This window comes from Phyllobates terribilis, unplaced genomic scaffold (assembly GCF_046119375.1).
Source record: "Phyllobates terribilis strain yellow unplaced genomic scaffold, ASM4611937v1 Scaffold_3__8_contigs__length_932513732, whole genome shotgun sequence".
NCBI lineage: Eukaryota > Metazoa > Chordata > Amphibia > Anura > Dendrobatidae > Phyllobates > Phyllobates terribilis.
In genome coordinates, this window is record NW_027362763.1 from 465,067,688 (window position 1) to 465,093,125 (window position 25,438).

Below are 25,438 nucleotides of genomic sequence, written 5' to 3' on the forward strand. Positions count from 1 at the left end.
CATTGGCAACCCTTAATAATAATCATAAATATTCCCATTTGTAGATTTTTTTTAAGATGCTGTAAATGTCTAAGGTGGGTATACCCCTTTAAGCGTGACCTTATCACTTTGTTTTCTTACCTGTTTTCTAATCATGCTAAAACCTGCTTTCGCGCCATTGTTTTAACAGATTGTTGTGCTGATTCATTTCTGTAAAACAAAACCTGTCCTACTGGATTACCTTTGCACTTCAGGCGCGCAAGCGGGTGTTATAAAATGCTTCTTTTTACTGAGTTGAATGAATTTCCACATATTTTATGAGCAATTTGAGGGTGGAAAGGTATCCAGACATTATATACACTAAGACTTAAAGGAGTTGTCTGATTTCAGAAAAACACTGTCCCCTACTGCAGTTTGTTTCTAAAAACAAACTGTCTTCTACTCACCTTCCTGGGTCCAGCGCTGAGTGTCCCACAATGAGTATTTGGTGCAATTTTGGCACTATATATTTTCGCACACAAAAAATACAGCGTGTTACATTTACATCACAGTGAATGGGATTTATATAAATCTCAGGCCCTCTGAGCTTTTTTTTATGTTGTGAAACTTGACCTGCAAAGTGATTTCTGAATCTGCAATGTCAATTTCTCGCCAAAAAATAGCAGCTTTATTTAAAACATGATGTGGCCTCCCTTCTAACACTCTCGCACCCCTCCAATCTATCCTAAACTCTGCTGCCCAATTAATCCACCTGTCACCCTGCTATTCTTCGGCCTCTCCTCTCTGTCAATTCCTTCACTGGCTCCCCATTACCCAGAGACTACCGTTCAAAACCCTAACCATGACATACAAAGCCATTCACAAGCTGTCTCCTCCATACATCTGTGACTTAGTCTCCCGTTACTTACCTGCACGCAACCTCCGATCCTCACAAGATCTCCTTCTCTACTCCCCTCTTATCTCCCCTTCCCACAATCGCATACAAGATTTCTCCCGCGCATCCCCCCCTACTCTGGAACTCTCTACCCCAACATATCAAACTCTCACCTACCGTGGAAACCTTCAAAAAGAACCTGAAGACCCACCTCTTCCGACAACCTACATTAACCATCATTCTACTATACCGCTGCGCAACCAGCTCTACCCTCACCTACTTTATCCTCACCCATCCCTTGTAGACTGTGAGTACTCGCGGGAAGGGTCCTCTCACCTTTGATAACAGTCGATGACTTGTAGGCTGTGTGCCCACGATGCAGGTTTAATGCGTTTTCGCGGCGGCATTTCCGCCGCAAAAACGCATTAAAATCACTTGTTAAGATGTCTGCCATGTTTCCCAATGATAATCTGCATGTGCTGTGCACATGCTTCGAAAATTTGCGCTGCAGATTATCATTGCGGAAAAATCTGCACCACAACCAATTTACCCGGGTCTGGAAAAGAGGAGACTCTCATCCGACCCAGGTACCATCGTACCCGCAACTTAAAAAAGAATATAAAGTAAAAAATAAAAAAAATTATTCATACTCACCTATCCGGTGGCCCCCGGTCTCCTCCCGGCCGTGTCCTCTCTCCTCGATGTCCCACGGTATACTGGCAAGACCTGCGGTGATGTCATTTAATCAGCTGATGGTCACGCGACCATCACCTGACCACTGACGTCTTTTTTTTTAGTATAGATGCACCATTTGAAAGCAGAACTCTACTCATAAGTTGGTCACACAATATAAATCCATGCCTTATATTGTCAAGCCCTTTTCCAAATGCATTTCGGTGATGCTCAAAATCGCTTGGAAAACCGCTTGAAAAAACGCATGAAAAAACGCATGCATAAACGCATGTAAAAACGCTTAAACGCATGTAAAATCTGCATGTGTTTTTTCTGCCAGGGACAGGAAAAAACGGTCAGGAAATTTCTGCATCGTGGGCACATAGCCGTATTGTTCATGATTATTGTACTTGTTTTTTTATTATATATATACCCCTTTTCACATATAAAGCGCCATGGAATTAATGGCACTATAATAAATAATAATAGTATACCAAAAAGAGACAAAAAATGCAGTGTCAAAAACACAATAAAAACTCATAGAAAAACGCACTTGAAAACGCAATGAAAAACACAAATAATCTAATTTACCTAATAGGTGCAGAAATCCTGCAGAAAATCTGCAACATCAAAAACTCACCAAATACTGACTGTTATAATGTTGTCTAAAAGCAATAAAACACATGTAATCATCACATGACTATAACAATAAAGTTTTTTCAAAGCTAATTAACAGGAGTAGCTAAAGCAAAGCAACTTGATTTAAAACATAACATGTCAAAAAGAGACAAAATCCGCAGCTTAAAAACGCAATAAAAATGCATGTAAAAAAACACAATCTAAAACACAATGAAAGAACGCAAAATTTGCAACATCAAAATCGCACCAAATACTCATTGTGGGAACTTATCATTGTTGTCTGCAGCACTAGTTAACAGCCCTGCAGACAATAACTGAGAATAAGCAACTCATGCCCTCAACATGGGCAAACTCACAGAGCCCAGTTACTATCTGTAGCACGTGACGTCAGAGCTGCAGATAATACCAGAAACTGGGAACAGCAGTAAAGACTCAGCGCTGGACCTGGGAAGGTTAGTAAAGCACAGCTTGTTTTGTTTTTTTTTAAATTAGCACTGGGGAAAGTTTTTTCCAAAACCAGAAAACACCTTTAACATGTAAATAAGTATATACTGTACAATAATATATCATCATGAATTCCCCTGGATTCTTTCTTCGTCTTAACCTCAAATGAGTAATGTTCTTTAGTTGGCATCCTTTTACAAGCGTACGTTTTTCAGTCCCATAAAATATATAGGCCATGACCATATAATTTTTTTTAAAAAAATGTGCAAGCAGAATTGTAAAAAAATAGATACTCAGCACCAGTGGTGTAACAAGAGTCCCATGGGCCCCCGTGCGCAACTTGGACTAGGACCCCTACCTCCATGTTGGTCAGATGTAAGGGCCTTTGTAGCATTCTAGATCCTATAAACACATACTCGTGTAATAGTGTTCCCATTGTGGCACCTTCCTGTAATAAAGTCCCTCATACTTGGTCCCTTTCTGTAATAATGTCCCGTATTCTGGCCCCCTCCTGTAATAATTTATTTCATCCTAGGCCCCTTCCTGTTATAATGTCCTAAAATGTTATAATGTTATAATCCTAAACCTTTTCTAGTAACAATATCCCCCATCCTGTGCCTTTCTTGGTATAATGTCCCATGTCCTGGGCCTCTTACTGTAATAATATCCCTCATCCTGTCCCCTTCCTATAACAATATCCCCCACCCTGGTATACTGTCCCCCATCATGTCATGGTCCCCTTCCTGGTATAATGTCCCCCATCCTATAATAATATCCGCCATCCTGGGGCCCTTCCTAGTATAATGACCCCCATCCTATAGTGATGTCTGCCTTCATGGTATACTCACCCAAATCCTGATAGCTATTCTGATATAATGATCCCCATCCTGGACCCCAGTCTGGTATAATGACCCCCATCCTGGACCCCATTCTGGTATAATCTTCCCCAACATGGGCCCTTCCTTGTATAATGACTCCCATCCTGGAACCCACTCTTGAATAATGACTCCCATCCTTTCCCCCATTTTGGTATGACCCTCATCCTGGGCCCCTTCCAGGTATAATGACCCCCATCCTAGACCCCATTCTGCTATAATGACCCCCATTCTGGTATAATGACTTCCATCCTGGGCCCCTTCATTGTATAACAACCCTCATCCTGGGCACCATTCTGGTATTATAACCCTCATTCTTGTCATTATCCTTATATAATGATCCCCCATTCTGGACCCCATTCTAATATGACCCCTTCCTGGTATAATGATCATTTTGTTTTCCAAAACATAAAAATAATAAATGATTCTTCTTACCTTCCTCCCGCTCCCACGACATATGGCGTCCTCTTCTGAGGCTGGCAGCTGATGCATGGGCTGTGCATTATGTCACTTCAATGCGCTGCTTTTGACTGGCACGTCAACGTCAGCTGCCAGCCTCTGATTGGCCAGTGGCATATATTGCAGTGCAGGAGCCGAAGGGACACACTTCAGCTGAATGTGCATCCTCGGACACACATCCAGCTGCAGTAGGTGCTGCCATCAGGGGCCCCTCTCCCGTACACACTCGGTCATAGTCGCACCCTCTGTGAACACGATCGTTACGCCCCTACTCAGTACACACCAACTAGACTGTAAAAAAAAGTCTCCATCTCTTCTCAACCTCCCGATAGCTCAAGTTCACTCTGTTAGGAAAATAAAACGAATAATTAATTTACTCAGTTGTAGAACATTGCACAATTGAAATATTTAGGACATGATCCAGGCAACTACTCCTAAACTGAAACTCCTTTCTAATACCTTTAGAGTAGGTAACCTAACTGGATCAGCTATTTGCTTTCCATGGGCTTGAGCTAAGCACTATGTCAATTCTCCCTATTTTTCTCCACCTGATATAATGACAGACACAGCAGCCTTTCCTGCCATAATAAACACCATCCAGACCAGAGATACTTTTTACATGATAATTGCATATTAATCACCTAGGTCTGAACCATGTTTAGATCTTTCACTTTTCTTTGTTTGCTTCCGTGTGAAGACAGATGCTAAAGGATATTCCCATTGTAGCATGTGAAGGTGATGACGTGCTGATTATTCTGGGTCCAACCACTGAGACCCCCACTAATCATGAGATTCAGGCTTTGAAAAGCGCCACCACTACATACAGGTGCTTCTCACAAAATTAGAAGGTCAGGCGAGTTTGCTGGCCAATCAAGCACAGTGATACTGTTGTTTGTAAACCAGGTATTGGTACTTTTGGCAGTGTGGACAGGTGCCAAGTCCTGCTGGAGAATGAAATTTCCATCTCCAAAAAGCTTGTCGGCAGAGGGAAGAGACGGCTGCGCTGACTTTGGTCCTGATAAAACACAGTGGACCTACACCAGCAGATGACATGGCTCCCCAAACCATCACTGACTGTGGAAACTTCACACCAGACTTCAAGCAGCTTGGATTGTGTGCCTCTCCACTCTTCCTGTAGACTCTGGGACCTTGATTTCCAAATGAAATGCAAAGTTTACTTTCATCTGAAAACAACACATTGGACCACTGAGCAACAGTCCAGGTCATTTTGTCCTTGGCCCAGGTAAGACACTTCTGGTGTTGTCTATTGGTCATGAGTGGGTTGATACAAGGAATGCGACACTTGTAGCCCACGTCCTGGATACGTCTGTGTGTGGTGGCTCTTGAAGCAATGACTCCAGCAGCAGTCCACTCCTTGTGAATCTTTGAATGGCCTTTTCTTAACAATCCTTTCAAGGCTGTGGTTATCCCGGTTGCTTGTGCATCTTTCTCTACCACACTTTTTCCTTCCACTCAACTTTCCATTAATATGCTTGGATTCAGCACTCTGTGAACAGCCGGCTTCTTTAGCAATGACCTTTTATGGCTTACCCTCCTTGTTGAGTGTGTCAATGACTGCCTTCTGGACATCTGTCAAGTTAGCAGTCTTCCCCATGATTGTGGAACCTACTGAAACTGACTAAGGGACCTTTCTAAATGTGTAGGAAGCCTTTGCAGGTGTTTTTTGTTAATTATTCTAATTTACTGAGATAATGGCTTTTGTGTTTTCATTGGCTGTAAGCCATAATCTTCAACATTAACAGAAATAAACACTTGAAATAGATCACTCTGTTTGTAATGACTCTATATAGTATATGAGTTTCACTTTTTGGATTGAAGAACTGAAATAAATTAACTTTTTGATGATATTCTAATTTTGTGGGAAGCACCTGTATATTATCTGTGAGATAGCCAAGTGCTCAGCAAGTTATTACTTATCCTGTGGATATGTGACAACTTGCTAAGATGGAAATAATTCTTTAAAAAAGAAAAAAGTATTCAAGGACACATTCAATATAGCAATGTATAACCTGAAATAAAACCATAAATACGGTATCATAAAGCAATATACCATTAGGCAATGTTCTCTTTTAAGAGTCATTATCTTTCATCAAAGGTAGTAACTTACTGACGCAATGCATTATTCAGTAAATAATGACATCATTTTTTACATTAAAATTCCTTAAGATTATCTTCACAAAATTTCATAATTTTACTTTAAGGCTAATTCAATCATCATTGGTAATGCTTCATCATTAAGTATTGCAAGCAGCTAAAAAGATTGTCTAGGCATGTTTCATAAGAATTAAAAATGTCTTAGTGATTTGTTACTTTTCAGCTTCAATGCATTTGGTATTATATAAATGTGAGTGATGTCTCAAAAGCATTCCTTTTTGGGGTGATTTGATTTTTTTATGCATCCTAATTTGTATTTATATTTTTGTCAACTATATACTACCAATAAATCCAATATAAAAGAATGTATTAGTTTATGTTTACTTTTTACTAATTGATGAAAAAAAAATATTGGCTCCATTTGGTAGAGTATCATACCTACACCCAGGGGTCTACACGGAAGAGAATGGTTTCATAGTAAATATCAAAATGAGCTTTTTCAGGTATCTTTTTAAACCTTGTAGGGGGAAGAATTACTGGAGAAAGAAAAAAAGACATATGTTTCTCACTGCAGTGATGCAGCTCCAATTATCTCCACCGGGTCACTCCAACAGTCCTTGCTGGATTGGAAGTGATAACATCAGAGCAGCTCGATGGCTCAGTGATTAGCACTGCAGCCTTGTTGTGCTGGGGTCCTGCTTTCAAATCCCACCAAGGACAACATCTGCAAGGAGTTTCTATGTTCCCCCGTGTTTGTGTGTGTTTCCTCTGGGTTCTCCGGTTTCCTCCCACACTCCAAAGACATACTGATAGGGAATCTAGATTGTGAGCCCCAATGAGGACAGTGATGATATTGTCTGTAAAGCGCTGTGGAATTAATGGCGCTATATAAGTGATTTAAGTAAATAAATAAAATAAACCACTAGTGACCTGACTATAAAGTTAAGAGATTGGTGGTCAAGTCATCTTTGCTTTCAGTTCAAAAGAGTATATTAAAAATATACTGGAGAACCCCTTTATCTTGTAGGATTTTGCCACCTGGGAGAGGAGAATTTAGTGCTTGATTCCCCTTCCCCAATTATTGGAGAACTGTGGGGCCTGTTCCCCAACATCTTGGTCACTAACAATGCAATTTTGGCCAGGAAAGTCATAAACAGTGTTGCTCTACTTAGTAGAAAAGGGCATGGGACCAACCAGGGCTGGTCACCTTTTCACAATAGGCTCCACAGCAGCTGTAAGTTCTGTTTCTATGGTATGTATTTCTTAGGGCAGAGACACACTGCCGTACAACTCGTGGGAGGATATCTAAGCACTGAACGGACTGGCCGGCACCTCTCCTGACCTGAGCATGACAGCGTGATGAATTTCTATGCAGCTATCAAGCTCAGGTCAGGAGAGGTGCCAGCCAGTACGTGGTTTATGATGCGATCCTCGAACGAGAAATACGGCAGTGTGTCTCTGCCCTTAAAGGGGTTCTCCAGGAATAGAAAAAAATAAATTAACTAAAGGAAACAAATCTCTATGTGGATTATATACTCCTTTGTCAGCCACTGCATTCTGTGTGGGCACCAGAATCAGACAAAATGAGAAGAGTACTTCACTGGGGGGGTGGAGCTACCTTTCAATGAGTGACAGGAGTCTGAGCACACATGCTCTGATCACTGACTTCACCCTCCTCTTCCTCTGCATAGATCCTGCTGATGCTTTGAAGCACCGGCCCCTTAGTTGACATGCGCTGCTTGTTATTAGAAAGCATGACACAGGGTTTGTGAGCTAAAAGGATTGGCGCTTCAAAACATTAGCAGAATCCAAACAGAGGCGGACAGTGAAGCCTGATCTGAGTTAGTCCTGCATGGTGCAGACTGACTCTGCTGATGTTTTGAAGCGCCGGACCCTTCAGCTGACAAGCGCTGTGACATTCTCTCTAATGACAAGCTGGATATCGCAGCGTTTGCTGCATGAAGGGCCGGCGCTCCAAAGCATCGGCAGGATCCAAGCAGAGGACAGTGAAGTCAGCAATCTGGGCATGCATGCTCAGACTGTCGTCACTCACTTAAAAGTAGTCGCACCCCTACACAGAGATGTGCTTCCAAAAGCCGTACAAGCAATAAAAATACAGTAAAAAACTGATTGTTAGGAGGAGTTAGGACATATGAAAGGTGGTCAAATAGTAGTGAAAATCCCTTTAACTTAATAATTTCCGTTTTCCTGCTATGCTTTCAATGTTCAAAGATTTTATTTATAATAGAATTAAACTTTAGCTCAAACTGTTATGTGGTTATTACAAATGTATAAAATAATTAAGACATTTCACAGTTCTTCATCATTATTAAAAAAAAATCTTAAAAAAGTAATAATAAAATGTGTTATGGATATGTTCTATGATAAAATGTAGATTGGTAGCTCTCTACTTGTTAAGAATCTTGTCTAGCTGCTTTAGGTTTTGTACAAAAGCTGCAGGATACTACACCGTGACAGAATTCCATGAACTGAAATCTGAAGTTATTTAGTAGACATTTTTCCAATTCTACAAACAGTTCTTGTCGTTCGTGACCATTTCAAACAAGAAAATAGACAGTGTATATATAATAACTACAATAAGGTATAAGGTCCTTATGCACAGGATAGAAACATCTACCTATGATGAAAGGAGTGCATGATTGGAAATATAGAAAGCAAAAAAATCATTTTTATTGATACACAAGTTTTTAAAAAAGGCAATATAAACATATATAAACAATATTTGACAAAAATAATACCAGATGGATAAAAACATCCCATGTTCCAATATCATTAACAATGTAATAGGTAAATTAAATACATCAGAATTTAAATAAAGTGACCTGTAGTCTGTAATATAATGAGCACTTATCTCCCCCATAAACATAAAGCTAACATTGGCTGAACCTCACTGATATCAATGGATTCAGCTGGTAGTCAAATGTGTATGGGGGCCTCCCAACTGTCCCCTGATAATGTTCAGGGACAAAAGGATCCAGCATGTCCAATTTCGGACTGCTGATCCATTTGTTCTCTAAGAGATAAACCACCTCCACAGGAATCTGGCAGCAGCTTTCTCATACAGAACAAAGGAGTGCCCGGCAGAGCAAGTGCTCCTGTGTATAGGAGAGTCAGAGGAGAAACCTGTCAAGTGAACGATCGGTGGAATGAGCTGTTTGACTGACAGCTATCTAGAGTGTATGGGTGTCTTTAGATTTCTTGATCCAATATCACTAACAATACACAGTACAATAGATAGAATCAATTTGGTTTTAAATAAAGTGAGCATAAATCTATTATATAGAAAACACTTGTTTCCTTAAAGAAAGATAAAAGGAATTAAGAACTATGGGCCTGATTCATCAAAGGTTTTACACTAGAATTCTGGCGTAAAAAGCTTTTAAAAGTTGCAAAGTTTTGGCACAACTTGTGACTTTTGGCATTCTCACGACAAAGTGGATGGAGCTGGTGCAGGACGGGGGCACGGTGACCGTCGCTCGTCAAATTCATGAGAGGTGGCATTCGCTACGCCACAAATTTTACTCCAGTCTCTAACTGGAGTAAGATTAACAGAAAGGAGCACATGGAGGCGCACACTAGTTTCCCAATGATCCTGATTCATTAAGAGGAGTAAGTCTCTTCATGAATCAGGAGCGTCTGACTCCAGCACATCCCTGCATTAAGACCAGCATGAACAATCAGGGCCTTTATATTTTGCCAATTACATAGGAGATAGATGCTCAGAAGGAAAAGAGAGCAAAGGTCACTATATTAGATGTTAAGAGCAATATATAGAAATGAAAGGGAAAAAAAACAATATATGTGACCTACAGGAAAACAATAGACAGAGTAAATGCCCAATGGTAATAATGCTGCCTCACCTGGAGAAACGATGCACCCGCTGTGCATTGCACAATATGTTTTGTCGGCAAGAAGGTTGTATATACAGTACAGACCAAAAGTTTGGACACACCTTCTCATTTAAAGATTTTTCTGTATTCTCATGACTATGAAAATTGTACATTCACACTGAAGGCATCAAAACTATGAATTAACACATGTGGAATTATATACTTAACAAAAAAGTGTGAAACAACTGAAAATATGTCTTATATTCTAGGTTCTTCAAAGTAGCCACCTTTTGCTTTGATGACTGCTTTGCACACTCTTGGCATTCTCTTGATGAGCTTCAAGAGGTAGTCACCGGAAATGGTCTTCCAACAATCTTGAAGGAGTTCCCAGAGATGCTTAGCACTTGTTGGCCCTTTTGCCCTCACTTTGCGGTCCAGCTCACCCCAAACCATCTCGATTGGGTTACACAGCCTGGAGGTGACAATTGAGTAAAAAAAGAGGAACATTGCCTGAAAAGAATGCAACAAAAACTGCTTATGTTATTATAGGAATATTTAGATATTTGTCTACATACAGTACAGACCAAAAGTTTGGACACACCTTCTCATTTAAAGATTTTTCTGTATTTTCATGACTATGAAAATTGTAAATTCACACTGAAGGCATCAAAACTATGAATTAACACATGTGGAATTATATACTTAACAAAAAAAGTGTGAAACAACTGAAAATATGTCTTATATTCTAGGTTCTTCAAAGTAGCTGCCTTTTGCTTTGATGACTGCTTTGCACACTCTTGGCATTCTCTTGATGAGCTTCAAGAGGTAGTCACCAGAAATGGTCTTCCAACAATCTTGAAAGCGTTCCCAGAGATGCTTAGCACTTGTTGGCCCTTTTGCCTTCACTCTGCGGTCCAGCTCACCCCAAACCATCTCGATTGGGTTCAGGTCTGGTGACTGTGGAGGCCAGGTCATCTGGCGTAGCACCCCATCACTCTCCTTCTTGGTCAAATAGCCCTTACACAGCCTGGAGGTGTTTGGGGTCATTGTCCTGTTGAAAAATAAATGATGATCCAACTAAACGCAACCCGGATGGAATAGCATGCCGCTGCAAGATGCTGTGGTAGCCATGCTGGTTCAGTATGCCTTCAATTTTGAATATATCCCCAACAGTGTCACCAGCAAAGCACCCCCACACCATCACACCTCCTCCTCCATGCTTCACGGTGGGAACCAGGCATGTAGAGTCCATCCGTTCACCTTTTCTGCGTCACACAAAGACACGGTGGTTGGAACCAAAGATCTCAAATTTGGACTCATCAGACCAAAGCACAGATTTCCACTGGTCTAATGTCCATTCCTTGTGTTCTTTAGCCCAAACAAGTCTCTTCTGCTTGTTGCCTGTCCTTAGCAGTGGTTTCCTAGCAGCTATTTCACCTTGAAGGCCTGCTGCACAAAGTCTCCTCTTAACAGTTGTTGTAGAGATGTGTCTGCTGCTAGAACTCTGTGTGGCATTGACCTGGTCTCTAATCTGAGCTGCTGTTAACCTGCGATTTCTGAGGCTGGTGACTCTGATCAACTTATCCTTTCACAAATTTGGACACATCAGACCAAAGCACAGATTTCCATTGGTCTAATGTCCATTCCTTGTGTTCTTTAGCTCAAACAAGTTTCTTCTGCTTGTTGCCTGTCCTTAGCAGTGGTTTCCTAGCAGCTATTTCACCTTGAAGGCCTGCTGCACAAAGTCTCCTCTTAACAGTTGTTGTAGAGATGTGTCTGCTGCTAGAACTCTGTGTGGCATTGACCTGGTCTCTAATCTGAGCTGCTGTTAACCTGTGATTTCTGAGGCTGGTGACTCGGATAAACTTATCCTCAGAAGCAGAGGTGACTTGGTCTTCCTTTCCTGGGGCGGTCCTCATGTGAGCCAGTTTCTTTGTAGCGCTTGATGGTTTTTGCAACTGCACTTGGGGACACTTTCAAAGTTTTCCCAATTTTTCGCACTGACTGACCTTCATTTCTTAAAGTAATGATGGCCACTCGTTTTTCTTTACTTAGCTGCTTTTTCTTGCCATAATACAAATTCTAACAGTCTATTCAGTAGGACTATCAGCTGTGTATCCACCTGACTTCTGCACAACACAACTGATGGTCCCAACCCCATTTATAAGGCAAGAAATCCCACTTAATAAACCTGACAGGGCACACCTGTGAAGTGAAAAACATTTCCGGTGACTACCTCTTGAAACTCATCAAGAGAATGCCAAGAGTGTGCAAAGCAGTCATCAAAGCAAAAGGTGGCTACTTTGAAGAACCTAGAATATAAGACATATTTTCAGTTGTTTCACACTTTTTTGTTAAGTATATAATTCCACATGTGTTAATTCATAGTTTTGATGCCTTCAGTGTGAATGTACAATTCTCATAGTCATGAAAATACAGACAAATCTTTAAATGAGAAGCTGTGTCCAAACTTTTGGTCTGTACTGTATATAGGGATATATAATAAATAAATCAATAGCAGCATCAATATATATACACAGGGTGGTCCAAAAGTAGGTGGACAGAAAGTGTAATAAGGTTATGAAGGGGGAGATTTATCAAACAAAATCCAGTAATTTTAGATAACATTATGTGGAGTGATGAAGCTTCTTTCAAATTATCCGGCCATATTAACAGACATAATTGTATTTACTGGTATAATGAGAACATGCATTTAACATTAGAGCAACAACTAAATGAGCCTGGTGTCAATGTTTGGGGTGGTATTTCAAGTTTTGGTGTTTTAGGACCAATATTTTTTGATGGAACAGTCACAGGAGATAAGTATCTCGAAATTCTAATGAATCAAGTTGTTCCCCAGTTACAGCAACAGCCTAATTCAAATGACCTTTATTTCCAACAAGATGGGGCCCCTCCACATTATTCAAGAGTAGTCCGCGAGTATCTTGATGAAACATTTCCTAATGAATGGATTGGCCGAAGAGGCCCACTTGATTGGCCGGCACGTTCACCAGACTTGACCCCAATGGATTTTTTCTTTTGGGGAGTACTCAAGGACAAAGTTTATAGTCGAAAACCAAAAAGTGTCAGTGATTTGAAAAATTACATAAGAGATGCATTTCAAGAAATTAAAACCCAAAGTGACTTGTGCAAAAAAGTTTGTCGAAGCGTAAGAGGCGACTTCAAAGCTGTGCAAATTGTAATGGAAAACAGTTTGAGCACCTGCGTTGATAAAACTTAAGGGCTTTTGTATTATTGTTCAGAATAAAATTTAATCGTCCATGTTATGCTTGTGTTAGTAAATATAATTTTATATATAAATCAAAATAAATGTTATTATATTTTCTGTCCACCTACTTTTGGACCACCCTGTGTATATATATATATATATATATATATATATATATATATATATATATATATATATATATGTGTGTTTGCATAACCTTTTATTGTGGATACATTCTGCTTATTTGTTACATATACATATATACCCAGACATTCTTCTACATATTTTTATAATTTTTTTTACTATTACCATTTTGCACATTTTGTTGTCTTGCACTTTTACACATTTTGCATACCATTTAATCCCAGTTGCATCTAATACATTTGTCCATACCACTTTGGTCCAGCAGTATCCAGGACAACACTCATTTGAAAACCATCATTATAATTATATACCGCCACCTTGTGGTAATTTCAGGGAACACATTGCCACCTTTAGAAAGATTGCATTTGACGCGCCCCCTGGGGCCGTGGAGTACTCGGAGCCGGGCCGGTCGGTTCTTTTGGGATAGTCACGGTGGCATGACCCGGTCCGTGGCCCCGGGCGGTCAATAACGGAGGGGAATAAAGTTTTGAGGATAATGTTTCGTGACGCCACCGGTGGTATGTGGCTATAGGTGGCCGCAGCTGCTGTTCAGATCCACTGGAGCCGTTGGTGACGCAGCAGAGATAGTTCAGCTCTCCACGGGTAGAGCTAGGCCCCAGGGCAGTTAAAGAGGTAGCTTTGTTGTTGGTGCACTGCACGGCAGGTGACGCAGCAATTAAGTCAAGGACACAGCAGGGTGCAGTCTTCAAGTTTTTACTCACAGTTCTTATGATGTTCCAGGTTACAACTGCCAGCAGGTTATAACAGCCCACCGAGTCCTGTGCCCTTCCGGGAAGTGATCCAGCCAACCCTCAGATAACTTGGGTGCACTCTCTGCGCTGGCTCTCACCCTCCTGCCCTGCGCCTCACACACAGTGTCCCGATCCAGTGGACGCGGGCCTTGTTGGGCGACGTCTTCTCTGTCCCCTTGGTCCTATATGGCCACCTTTTCATCGAATGTGTGTGGTTTTGGCTACGGCACTTAGAGATACCGCAGCCTCCGGTTTGCTAGCTGAGTCTTGCAGTTCTCCTCTAGTCTGGGGCCTGTCCCCTACTGCACCCTGATCCCTTCTCCCGACTACGGTCGGCGTGAGTTCGGGCGCACGGGTGGACTCCGCACTTCCCGTGCCCCTAGGATCCCTTCTCTGTCTCTGGAGCCCTTCTCTGACTCCCTCGCTCCTCTCATTCTCTCTCCTACTGGGCCCCTCTGACTGGGCCCTCACTCTGTCTGGACCCTACTCCTCAACAGTCCTCACTCACTGGGCCCTTCTAGATGTTTCTACCTGTCTTTTAATACTGTCTGTCATGTGACCCACATCACTCTATGTGGTCCCCTCTACCTTCAGTCCTTCCTTGTGTGCTCTCCTAAACTACTTCCTCCACCCACCTCCTCTACCTAGTTCCCTCCTCCAGACAGGGACAGGGACTGTGCTCTCCCTCAGGAGCAATCTCGCCCTTCCCTACTGGAGTGCTGTGGTGTTGGATGTGGGTGTGTGGGTCCCGGGTAGTGCTCCCTCCTTACCCGAGAGTGGGGTACCACATCTCCGGCTGAGATGCAGTACCTCTGTGGCGACTGGACCCGCAGGGGCGCCACACATACAATTGCTTTTATAAAGAATGCTTACATACATATGCAGGAGGAGAGGATTACGTCTCTGGCTGCAAAATATGTTTGTGTCGCCGCGGCTGCATGTCTCGCGGCTGTTTGACAACAGCGATACATGCAGAGACTGCTTGACAGTCAGGCAATCCCTGCATGTGTTACAGCTGTGTAACAGCCATGAGACATGAAGCCGCGGCGACACAAACATATTTTGCGAGCACGCCTAAGGTACTCGGTTAGGACTCAAGCATGCTTGGATAACGCCTTATCCAAGTACTTTCGCGCAACACTAAGAGCCATCCTGACATTTTCAATAATCCACTTTGCCTTTGTCACATATAACTTATTAGCATAAAATGTTTAAAAATATTTTACAATGATGGTATATAAAATCACGACTAATGGGGTTTCGATGGAACATGATAGTAATAGTTCGGGTTCAGAAAATGTTTTTTTTTGTATTCTGGTAACAAAAATGTTCCCAGCAGCTGACAGCAAACAGAAAAGTTGATATTGAGGGATTAAAAACAATCTATATTAAAAATGATCAAGCATAATTTGCATAAAAATGAATGACCCCGTCTAAATATTTATTCTTTTTTTTCTGTTTTTTTTTTAGCTCCAAATATATAATTATTTTAGGGTCATTAATTGTCAACTTAAAATTTATATATATTATTTATGTGTTATTAGTGTTCCCCCTTTGTACACTGAGCTTCCTCCGTAGCAACCTTTTTAGTATTCTTGATGCCATCTAGTGTTTGTTTTTTCTGTAGTTAATTGTAGTTACACACCAAGATCACTAGGTGGTAGCATTGACTAGAAACTAAATGGAAAATGTTTTGAACCATTAGGCGAATCAGTAACTTGGGGATTATTCAGGACTGTCGACACAATTGCCTTCTTATTTCCTAGTTGCGTTGACTGGTTATGTGATTTTTATAGTTTTACTAATTCCATGAGCAGAACGGAATATAACAGCTACAATATCTGGATCTGGCCTATAAAGTACCTGCCACTGTCTACATTGAATTAACGGGTGGAAAGGAAAAGCACTTATTTGCAGTTTTGAACTATATGGTGACCAAGGTTCTGACACTTTTTTTACTGCATAACACTTGCTTTGATTCTATATGATAGCAGCACTATAGCAAGTTTGTCCTACTGTAAATGTCAACTACCTTTGATTTTCCTGTTATTGCAGAACTGCTTTGCCCTGCATGCCCTGGGAGACTGTGGCTGTTGAAAGGAAACTATGCTAGAAATTGTGGTTATGCAACAGCTGGGGGGATACAGGATGGTAACCCCCGACTTACTGAATACAAGTGCTTGAGCGATGGGAAGTCATTGTGTTCAGATTCAAGAGTATACCATTTGCAAGGGCTAATATACAAGTCGATTTGCATTCTCTTAAAGGGCTGTTCACACTGGCGGACGCAAACTATATGGGTAAAGAACGAACGTTAATAAAATTGCTCTGTACCCACACAGAATGCTTGTTGTCAGTAGCACATCCCTGATGAGCTGCTCAAAATGAAGATTTAATGGCCCACATGATCAATCCAGTCAGCCAACGAACAAGTATTCTGCTCCTTAGAGCACATTCACACAATTGTATTTTCAGTCTGAGCGCTGTTCATGAAAAAAAAAATGACAACCAGGACATTCAATAGGAATGTTTAGATGATCTTTTTTTCACGGATCAAAAAATAACAGCATATACTAGTCTCTTCTGTATTTCAACTAAGAATCGCCTGTAGAAGTCTATGGGTGCAAAAAAAAAAACAGATTCCATACGGATCAAGCGCATAACATATGATTTTTATGGATAAATTGCATTTCTTAACATACAGTGGATATAAAAAGTCTACACACCCCTGTTAACATGCCAGGTTTTTGTCATGTAAAAAGATCACACCAAGAAGAACAATTTCAGAACTTTTTCCACTTTTAATGTTACCCATAATTTGTAGAATCATATTTAAAAATAAACTAAAATAATATAGTTGCATAAATATACACACCTTTAAACAAATACTTAGTTGAATTTATGATAACATTCAATCTTTTTGGGGTAGGAGTCTATCAGCATAGCACATCTAGAATTGGCAATTTTTCTCCACTTCCTTACAGTAGTGCTCCAACTCTGTCAGATGGTGAGGACATCTCCTGTGTACCGCCCTCTTCAGGTCACCCACAAATGATATCAACTGGATCCAGATCTGGTCTTTGGCTGAGCCATTCCAAAACTTTGATCTTCTTTTGGCAAAGCCATTCTTTTGTTGATTTGGAGGAATGCTTAGTGTTGTTGTCATCTTCCTGATCTTCAGCTTTTTAGAAGAGCCCTGAAGCTTTCATTGCAAAATTGACTGATACTTTGAACTGTTCACAATTCCCTCCACCATGACTAAAGCCCAAGTTCCAGCTGCCAAAACCCCAAAAACATTATGCTGCCTCCACCACGCTTCACTGTGGGTATGGTGCTTTTTTGGTGCTGCACAAATTTTTTTGTGAATCATGGCCAAAAAGTTCAACCTTGGTCTCATCAGAAGATAGCATGGATTCAAACCACATGCTTTTTTCAAAACATAGCCGGGCTTGGATGTTTTTCTTTGTAAGAAAAGGCTTCCACCTTACCACCTTACCCCACAGGCTAAACATACGAGAAGAATATGGAGAGATATGGGAGATTGTTGTCACATGCAGTACACAATCAGTACTTGCCAGAAAATCCTTCAGCTCTTTTAATGTTGCTGCAGGCCTCTTTGCAGCTTCCCGGACTCATTTTCTTCTTGTCTTTTCATCAATTTTTGAGGGACATCCAGTTTCTAGGTTTTATCATTTTTGTGCCAAATTTAAGCCACTTTTTGATGACTGTATTTACAGTGTTTCATGGCATATGTAAGGCCTTTTTTGTATCCTTCTCTTGACAACTTTCAACAATGAGATCCCTTTGCTGTGTAGTGAGCTGTTTGTGGACCATGGCTTTTGCTGAAAAATGCAACTAAGAAAAGGCCAGGAAACTCCTACTAGAACAGCTAAACTTTATTTGGAGTTAATTAGAATCACTGTAAATGATGGCAACTGTGTACAGACTACTATCTAACATGAGTTTAAATGTGATTCGCTAATTCTGAAGACAACCTCATTCCCCAAATATAAAAGGGTGTTCACACTTATGAAACTTCATTACTTTAGTTTTGTTATTGTTTTATTTTACCTGACAAAATGATTTTAGATGGCTTGTTAATGAATTTTTCCAGATTATGAGTGACATTAAAGGTGGAAAAAGTTCTGAATTGATTCTTCTTGGTATGATTTTTTTACATGACAAAAGCCTTGCAATTTTTTATAGGGGTGTGCAGACTATTTATATCCACTATAGTAAACTGATTTTGGTCTTGCAAATTTTATTCACTGTTGATGTATAAAAACGAACTCCATATGGATGCTATATGAATTGCATACGGATGGCAATATAGATGAAAAATAATCTATTTTTTCTGGATTAAATTGGACAATTTTTATATGTTCGTAAAACTTACATGCTGATTATTGGACCATATAGATAGGTGTACATCCACCAAAATACTTGGAAATATGAAGAGTCCCATAGACTATAATAGGTACGAGTGCTATCCGAGGAAAAAAAGACTTCAGAATGAGCCCTAACAAATTGGGAATATAAACTGATGTCAGCGATGTGTTATCTCATCTTTAATCAATTGGTGAATTTTTGATGAGTTAGGCCTCATTCACACGTCAGTTTTTCACATATGATTACTATCTATTTTTTTCATGATAGCACTCGTGCCTATTAGTGTTGAGCGAGCACGAAAATGCTCGGGTGCTCGAAGATCGGGCCGAGCTCACCGTGATACTCAGGTGCTCGACCCGGGCAGCGAGCCCAGTGTTAGTCTATGGGAGACCCGAGCATTTTTGCAGCGGCACCCCCGGCAGTCTGTAGAAAGCCTAAAAAGTGCCCAAAATGATAGTGACAGTGCTCAAATGACATGGGGACAGCATGGGGATCGCCCCAGGAAGCATTTCTGACCCCCAGGTCACTGCTGTCAACAACGTAGTCAGAGGTATTAAGCCACTTTTATGGGCTCACAATAAAACGTTCAAAAACAAAACTGAAACTGTTTTCCTGTGAAATATGTTAAGGAACTTCCTTTCCAGGGTAAAGACTTCTGTATAAGGTAAAATAAATAACCAAAAACAAAAATACTCCTCCACACCTTGGGATATGTTCACAAGTAGAATTTTTTATGCGTTTTTGCACTTTTGTATTGCTTTCAACCGTGACAAATGCATTCACCGGGAAATGTCATTTTAACATTTTTCAACCTTATCTGGCCATGTGCTGTGTGACACATGCATACAGTGCTGAAAAAAACATGGGAACAGCATGGGGAAGACCCCTGGAAGCATCTCTGACACCCAGGTCACTGCCTAAAAGTGTGCCCATCAGAAGTGATCCTTGCCGCATCAGAAGATGCAGACTTGCAACTATCCCCATGCAAGTCCTTGTCTATCTGGGATGGATATTAGTCCTCAGAAGGGCTGTTTGTTTGATTTTGCACGCTTTAAAGACCCTACACTACCTATTTTGCAGTATAAATCTCTCCCTAGCTCAGCAGCACTGACCCCACACTGTCTGATCCGGAGCGACTGTGTCCAAGATGGCGGCGCCCGGTTTTAAATACTCGAGGTGATGCTGTGCGGCCAGCCAGTCACTGTAATGGCCACAACCAACATGGCTACGGCATTACAGTGACTGGCTGGCAATCCCTGCATGTTCATTGGCTCTGTAAAGAGCGCCAAACATGCAGGGCGGAGACCCGAGCTCCCGCCCGAGTAACCCGAAAATGCTCGGTGCTCGCCGAACATCCCGAGTAGTGAGATGCTCCGGCGAGTACCAAGCAGTGTCGAGCACGCTCGCTCAACACTAGTGCCTATGACAGTCTATGGGATGTTCACATGTCAGTGACTTTTTGTGCGCCGAGGTCCGTGCAAAATCAAGGAGACATGTCCGATATTGATCCAAGTGCAATTCCTCAGGATTCCGCAGAATGTACTTATAAGACAATCTGTTTTTGTTACAGATCATTTGATGCTCCAGACGGTGATCATCAGTTGCGGCCATATTCAATGATTGTAAACTCCTCAGAAGATCCTCAAATCCTTATGAGGGAAGCCAATATCAATTTCCAAGAGAATATGGTAAAGTACATTGAAAGCAAAAAGTAAAGTTATCATTTAAGCTGCGTTCCGATTCTGAGGATAAAAACTGTGGCAATCCTGTGCCACTGTGGTTATTTCTCTACTGTCTTACATAATCACATAATTTTGCATGGAAAAGCTGTTTCTCTAGAAGCAGCAGTTTTCCTGTAAGTGATCATGCAGGGAAGCAGTGAAAAGACCAAAGTTCCACAGGGCCATTGTGATATTTGTCTGCTGCACAGCTGCCATGTGTGAACAGGCAGCCTTTAACATGTAGCTTGGTGGTTGTTATTAACCTATTTTTCCTCATTGGATGGTAGTACCGAGACAGATTTTCCCCTTCTCCTGTAAGAACAGTGGAACTATAGAATTCTCTGCCACACAATTTAGTACTTCATTCACTGAAGTTAAAGGAGGCTCTAAATAATATAATATCACAAGTTACAGTATGTGTACTAGATATCTGGAGTTGAAACGTTGATTTTTCTGATTGCTGTATTAAAAGTCTGGAAGGAATTGTTCCTTTATCCTGTCTCACTAGTTACAAATCGCCCACAATGTCTCTAAGCCTTTGATCAAAACAGAAGCTTCATTGCACCTTGTACTGATGCCGAGATGAATGTATGTAAAACAAGTCTCAGTATTTTATAGCAGATAGAACTTTCTGTGTCAACTTCAGACATTGTTACTACATGAATCTCAATACAATGTCTTGGTTTTCTGGGCAACATGTACAAAAAGTTAGAGCAAAATACACTAAAGCCCAGTGGCGTAATTAGAGTCCGATGGGCCCGGGTGCAAGATTTGGACCTGGGCTCCCACCCGCATGCTGGTCAGATGTATGGCATATTAAATCCTATAAGAATATATAAGTTGCACCCCCTCCCCTATTATGTAGTAATGTCCCCCATCCTAGTTCCATCCTGGTATATATGTCCGCCATCCTAGTACAGTTAGGTCCATATATATTTGGACAGAGACAACATTTTTCTAATTTTGGTTCTAGACATTACCACAATGAATTTTAAACAAAACAATTCAGATGCAGTTGAAGGTCAGACTTTCAGCTTTCATTTGAGGGTATCCACATTAAAATTGGATGAAGGGTTTAGGAGTTTCAGTTCCTTAACATGTGCCACCCTGTTTTTAAAGGGACCAAAAGTAATTGGACAGATTAAATAATTGTAAATAAAATGTTCATTTCTAGTACTTGGTTGAAAACCCTTTGTTGGCCATGACTGCCTGAAGTCTTGAACTCATGGACATCACCAGACGCTGTGTTTCCTCCTTTTTGATGCTCTGCCAGGCCTTCACTGCGGTGGTTTTCAGTTGCTGTTTGTGGGCCTTTATGTCTGAAGTTTAGTCTTTAACAAGTGAAATGCATGCTCAATTGGGTTGAGATCAGGTGAATGACTTAGCCATTCAAGAATATTTCACTTCTTTGCTTTAATAAACTCCTGGATTGCTTTGGATTTATGTTTTGGGTCATTGTCCATCTGTAGTATGAAACGACGACCAATCAGTTTGGCTGCATTTGGCTGAATCTGAGCACACAGTATGGCTCTGAATACATCAGAATTCATTCGGCTGATTCTGTCCTGTGTCACATCATCAATAAACACTAGTGACCCAGTGCCACTGGCAGCCATGCATGCCCAAGCCATCACACTGCCTCCGCCTTGTTTTACAGATGATGTGGTATGCTTTGGATTATAAGCTGTACCACGCCTTCGCCATACTTTTCTCTTTCCATCATTCTGGTAGAGGTTGATCTTGGTTTCATCTGTCCAAAGAATGTTCTTCCAGAACTGTGCTGGCTTTTTTAGATGTTTTTTAGCAAAGTCCAGTCTAGCCTTTTTATTCTTGATGCTTATGAGTGGCTTGCACCTTGCAGTGAACCCTCTGTATTTACTTTCATGCAGTCTTCTCTTTATGGTAGATTTGGATATTGATAGGCTTACCTCCTGGAGAGTGTTGTTCACTATGTTGGCTGTTGTGAAGGGGTTTCTCTTCACCATGGAGATTATTCTGCGATCATCCACCACTGTTGTCTTCCGTGGGCGCCCAGGTCTTTTTGCATTGATGAGTTCACCAGTGCTTTCTTTCTTTCTCAGGATGCACCAAACTGTAGATTTTGCCACTCCTAATATTGTTGCAATTTCTCGGATGGGTTTTTTCTGTTTTTGCAGCTTAAGGATGGCTTGTTTCACCTGCATGGAGAGCTCCTTTGACCGCATGTTTACTTCACAGCAAAACCTTCCAGATGCAAGTGTGGCACCCCAGAGGGTCTGATTGCCACAGTGGTAGTAATACCATGTCTGGGAGCAAAACAGGAGTTTCCTGGTCAGGGAACACACTACATGCAACACCTCCTGCCCCAGGCCAGAAAGGGGAGGATCCTGCCCTTTATAACTGGATCTGGAGGCGGGGTTAGCTCAGACAGGGCCAGTAGTCGAGTTGAGGACACAGGAGTCAGAATCCAGGGACTGGAGCTGCAGATAGCTCGTTCTGGATTGTTCATACAGAGAACTGGACACCGGAGTCCGAGGCTGTGGGGATTATATACCCAGCAGCAGATACCGCAAAGCAGGAGATTGCAGGTCTCCTGGCCCATCAGAAGCCCGGAGGCTCAGCCACACGAAAGGACCACTACCGCCACAGAGGAGCGAGGAATACATAGGATCCGAGTCGCCAGCCATACGGGTGCGCTCAGTACGTTACACTCAGGGACGTGGGCTACAACACGACTATAAGCGGGGTAGCTAAAGAGTACAGGCAGAATGGCAGGCCTACAACTCTACCTGGCCAGGAGGATTCTAGGATTGCTCCCAGACTGACCGGGCCCTCATCTCTAGCAAGTACTCCCGTTGGGGCCTATATAAGTGCCATCAGTAAAGACCCTGGGACTGCACTGCAAAGACTCTGTGTCGTTACTATTGCTGCTTCGCACCACTACCACCATCATCCATACACGCTGCCCTGAAGCTACACTCTTCCTGTGGGGAGTCACATCACCTTGCTGCACACATCACCAGCTTCAGCGGCCTGCTCTGCAGCGGGCGGTTCTTAATAACCGCAATCCACAGGTGGCGTAGTCGGACATTAACCTCACACAAATAGTCTGCCACTGGTTTGATCGCCCTGGGTCACGGACCGGGTCACCGCCACGGTGACTACAACCCCCCAGCATCTACAAGGCCCGGCTCCGGGTACCCCCACGGCCCAGGGGGCGCGTCACAAGCACCACACCTCAAATCAACTCCAGGCCTTTTATCTGCTTAATTGAGAATGACATAACCAAGGGATTGCCCATACCTGTCCATGAAATAGCCTTGGAGTCAATTGTCCAATTACTTTTGGTCCCTTTAAAAACAGGGTGGCACATGTTAAGGAGCTGAAACTCCTAAACCCTTCATCCAATTTTAATGTTGATACCCTCAAATGAAAGCTGAAAGTCTGAACTTCAACTGCATCTGAATTGTTTTGTTTAAAATTCATTGTGGTAATGTCTAGAACCAAAATTAGAAAAATGTTGTCTCTGTCCAAATATATATGGACCTAACTGTATATCCCTCATCCTGGCCCCATCCTAGTATATATGTTCCCCATCCTGGTATACATGTTCCCCATCCTGGTATATATATGTTGCCCTTCAAGGTATATCTTCCCCGTTCTGCCGCTGTTCTTTAAGGCACAAAAAAATAAGCGATTCTACTCACCTTCTATCCGCTCCTCCGCCGCGCGGCATCCATTTCTAAAGCCGTCGGCTGCCAGCCTCTGATTGGCTGGAGAAATGTACTGCAGTTGTAGGTATCCGGCAGAACTCTGCGCCACAATACAGTTCAGCTGAATGAGCGTCCTTTGACATCCAACTGAAGTATTCGCGGGCATCAGCGGGCAGCCCCTCACCCGCATGGGCCCAGTCGCAACTACTGCGACAGCGATCGTTTTGGCCCTGCTAATGCCCCGTTCATACCTTGTGGCCAGGAATCTTTCCACATCAAAGAACTAATGATGCAAAAGCTACCAATGAAATAAATAGTATCCAAGATCTCCAAGACAAAAATAGATAGTTTAGTTATATTTATAGATCCTGTCAGTAAGCTCACGCTGTCATAACCACTATCAGATTCCATGATCCTGAGAAAGATCTGTTGTTTAACTCTAAAGCCCTGATGTTTTAAAAAAAACATAACTTTAAAATATTATTCCCAAAAACTCAAGTTGTAACCATCTATAGGATGGAAGACAACTTGCAGCTCACTGGAGATCCGACTGCTGGAACACCCAACAATCCTAATATTGGGGCTATAGTACTCCAAGAATGCGGCTTTTAAGTCCCGCCCTGAATGGAGCAGAGGTGTGCATGCTCATACGCCGCTCCATTAATTGTCTGTGGTACTACCAGAAATAGCCAAACGTTGTGCTCGCCAGTTCTAGAGACAATGAATTCAGCAGAGCCCGAGCATGAGCTCCTCCACTCCTTTGCAGCCCCATCCTAAATGCCCAATTCCTTAGGTTAAATAGTCCTGGTCTCAGAATTGCTGGAGCTCCCAGCAGTCAGATCCGCAGTGATCAGCAAGATATCCATAGGATAGGGGATAAAAGATTACTCTCCAAAAAAACAAGGTAACACTGTCTTTCACACTGTTTTCAGTAAGAAGTGTCCACTGGTTGGATTCCTACTAGTAACACACTGATGACATATTCTAGGGATATGTGATGATTGTTAAGCCCCATAAAATGTGTTTAGCTACTTGCAAACTGACAAACATTTTAAATCGTGGGGTGCTTCGCATAAAGCTCTGCCAGGACATTTTAGAACTTCCTTGCATAGTCAGCATCTGAGCAAAGAACGTGCAGCTGGCTCCCTATGAGGAAGAACAAGGCATTCATGGTTTAGTACTATGTTTGCTTTCCTCATCACTGTATATACAGTTTTGAATGATTGCCAGTCATACAATACAGGAAGTGATAATGGAGCTTCTTCCTGCTCCAGTCCCAGCAGTCATGTGATCCTTGAGTGCCATTAGGGTACAGTAGCAGCCAAATCTTAGCAAATCCAAATCTGTGTCTACAGTGTATTCAGGAGGCTAAATTTGTCCTGAAACTTGGGCTAAATTGCCAGCAAGTGGATCAAGCACCACCAATAATATTAAAATCTTGTTTTATATTACAAAGCCATTTAAAACATTAAGCTGCACATGGTTCGTAGACCCACTGTGCCACAAGGCCGAGCTTACCTAGGAAGGGGAGTAGCTAAGCGGCTACCTGGTGTTCACTGGGGATCCTGATGATGGAGTCAGGCTTGAGCTGCAGGTAGCCGCC

General features: G+C 41.9%; 1 protein-coding gene across 2 annotated transcripts in view; it reads left to right on the top strand.

Annotated features, from left to right (window-relative positions):
• Window positions 1-25,438, top strand: part of CRYBG1 (crystallin beta-gamma domain containing 1) — a 431,371-nt gene that overhangs the window by 113,982 nt on the left and 291,951 nt on the right. For both annotated transcript variants that reach the window (XM_073675786.1, XM_073675787.1), the window contains exon 2: window positions 19,993-20,110. In XM_073675786.1, coding sequence (XP_073531887.1) covers window positions 19,993-20,110 — 118 coding nt within the window. The remainder of the gene's footprint in view (window positions 1-19,992; window positions 20,111-25,438) is intronic.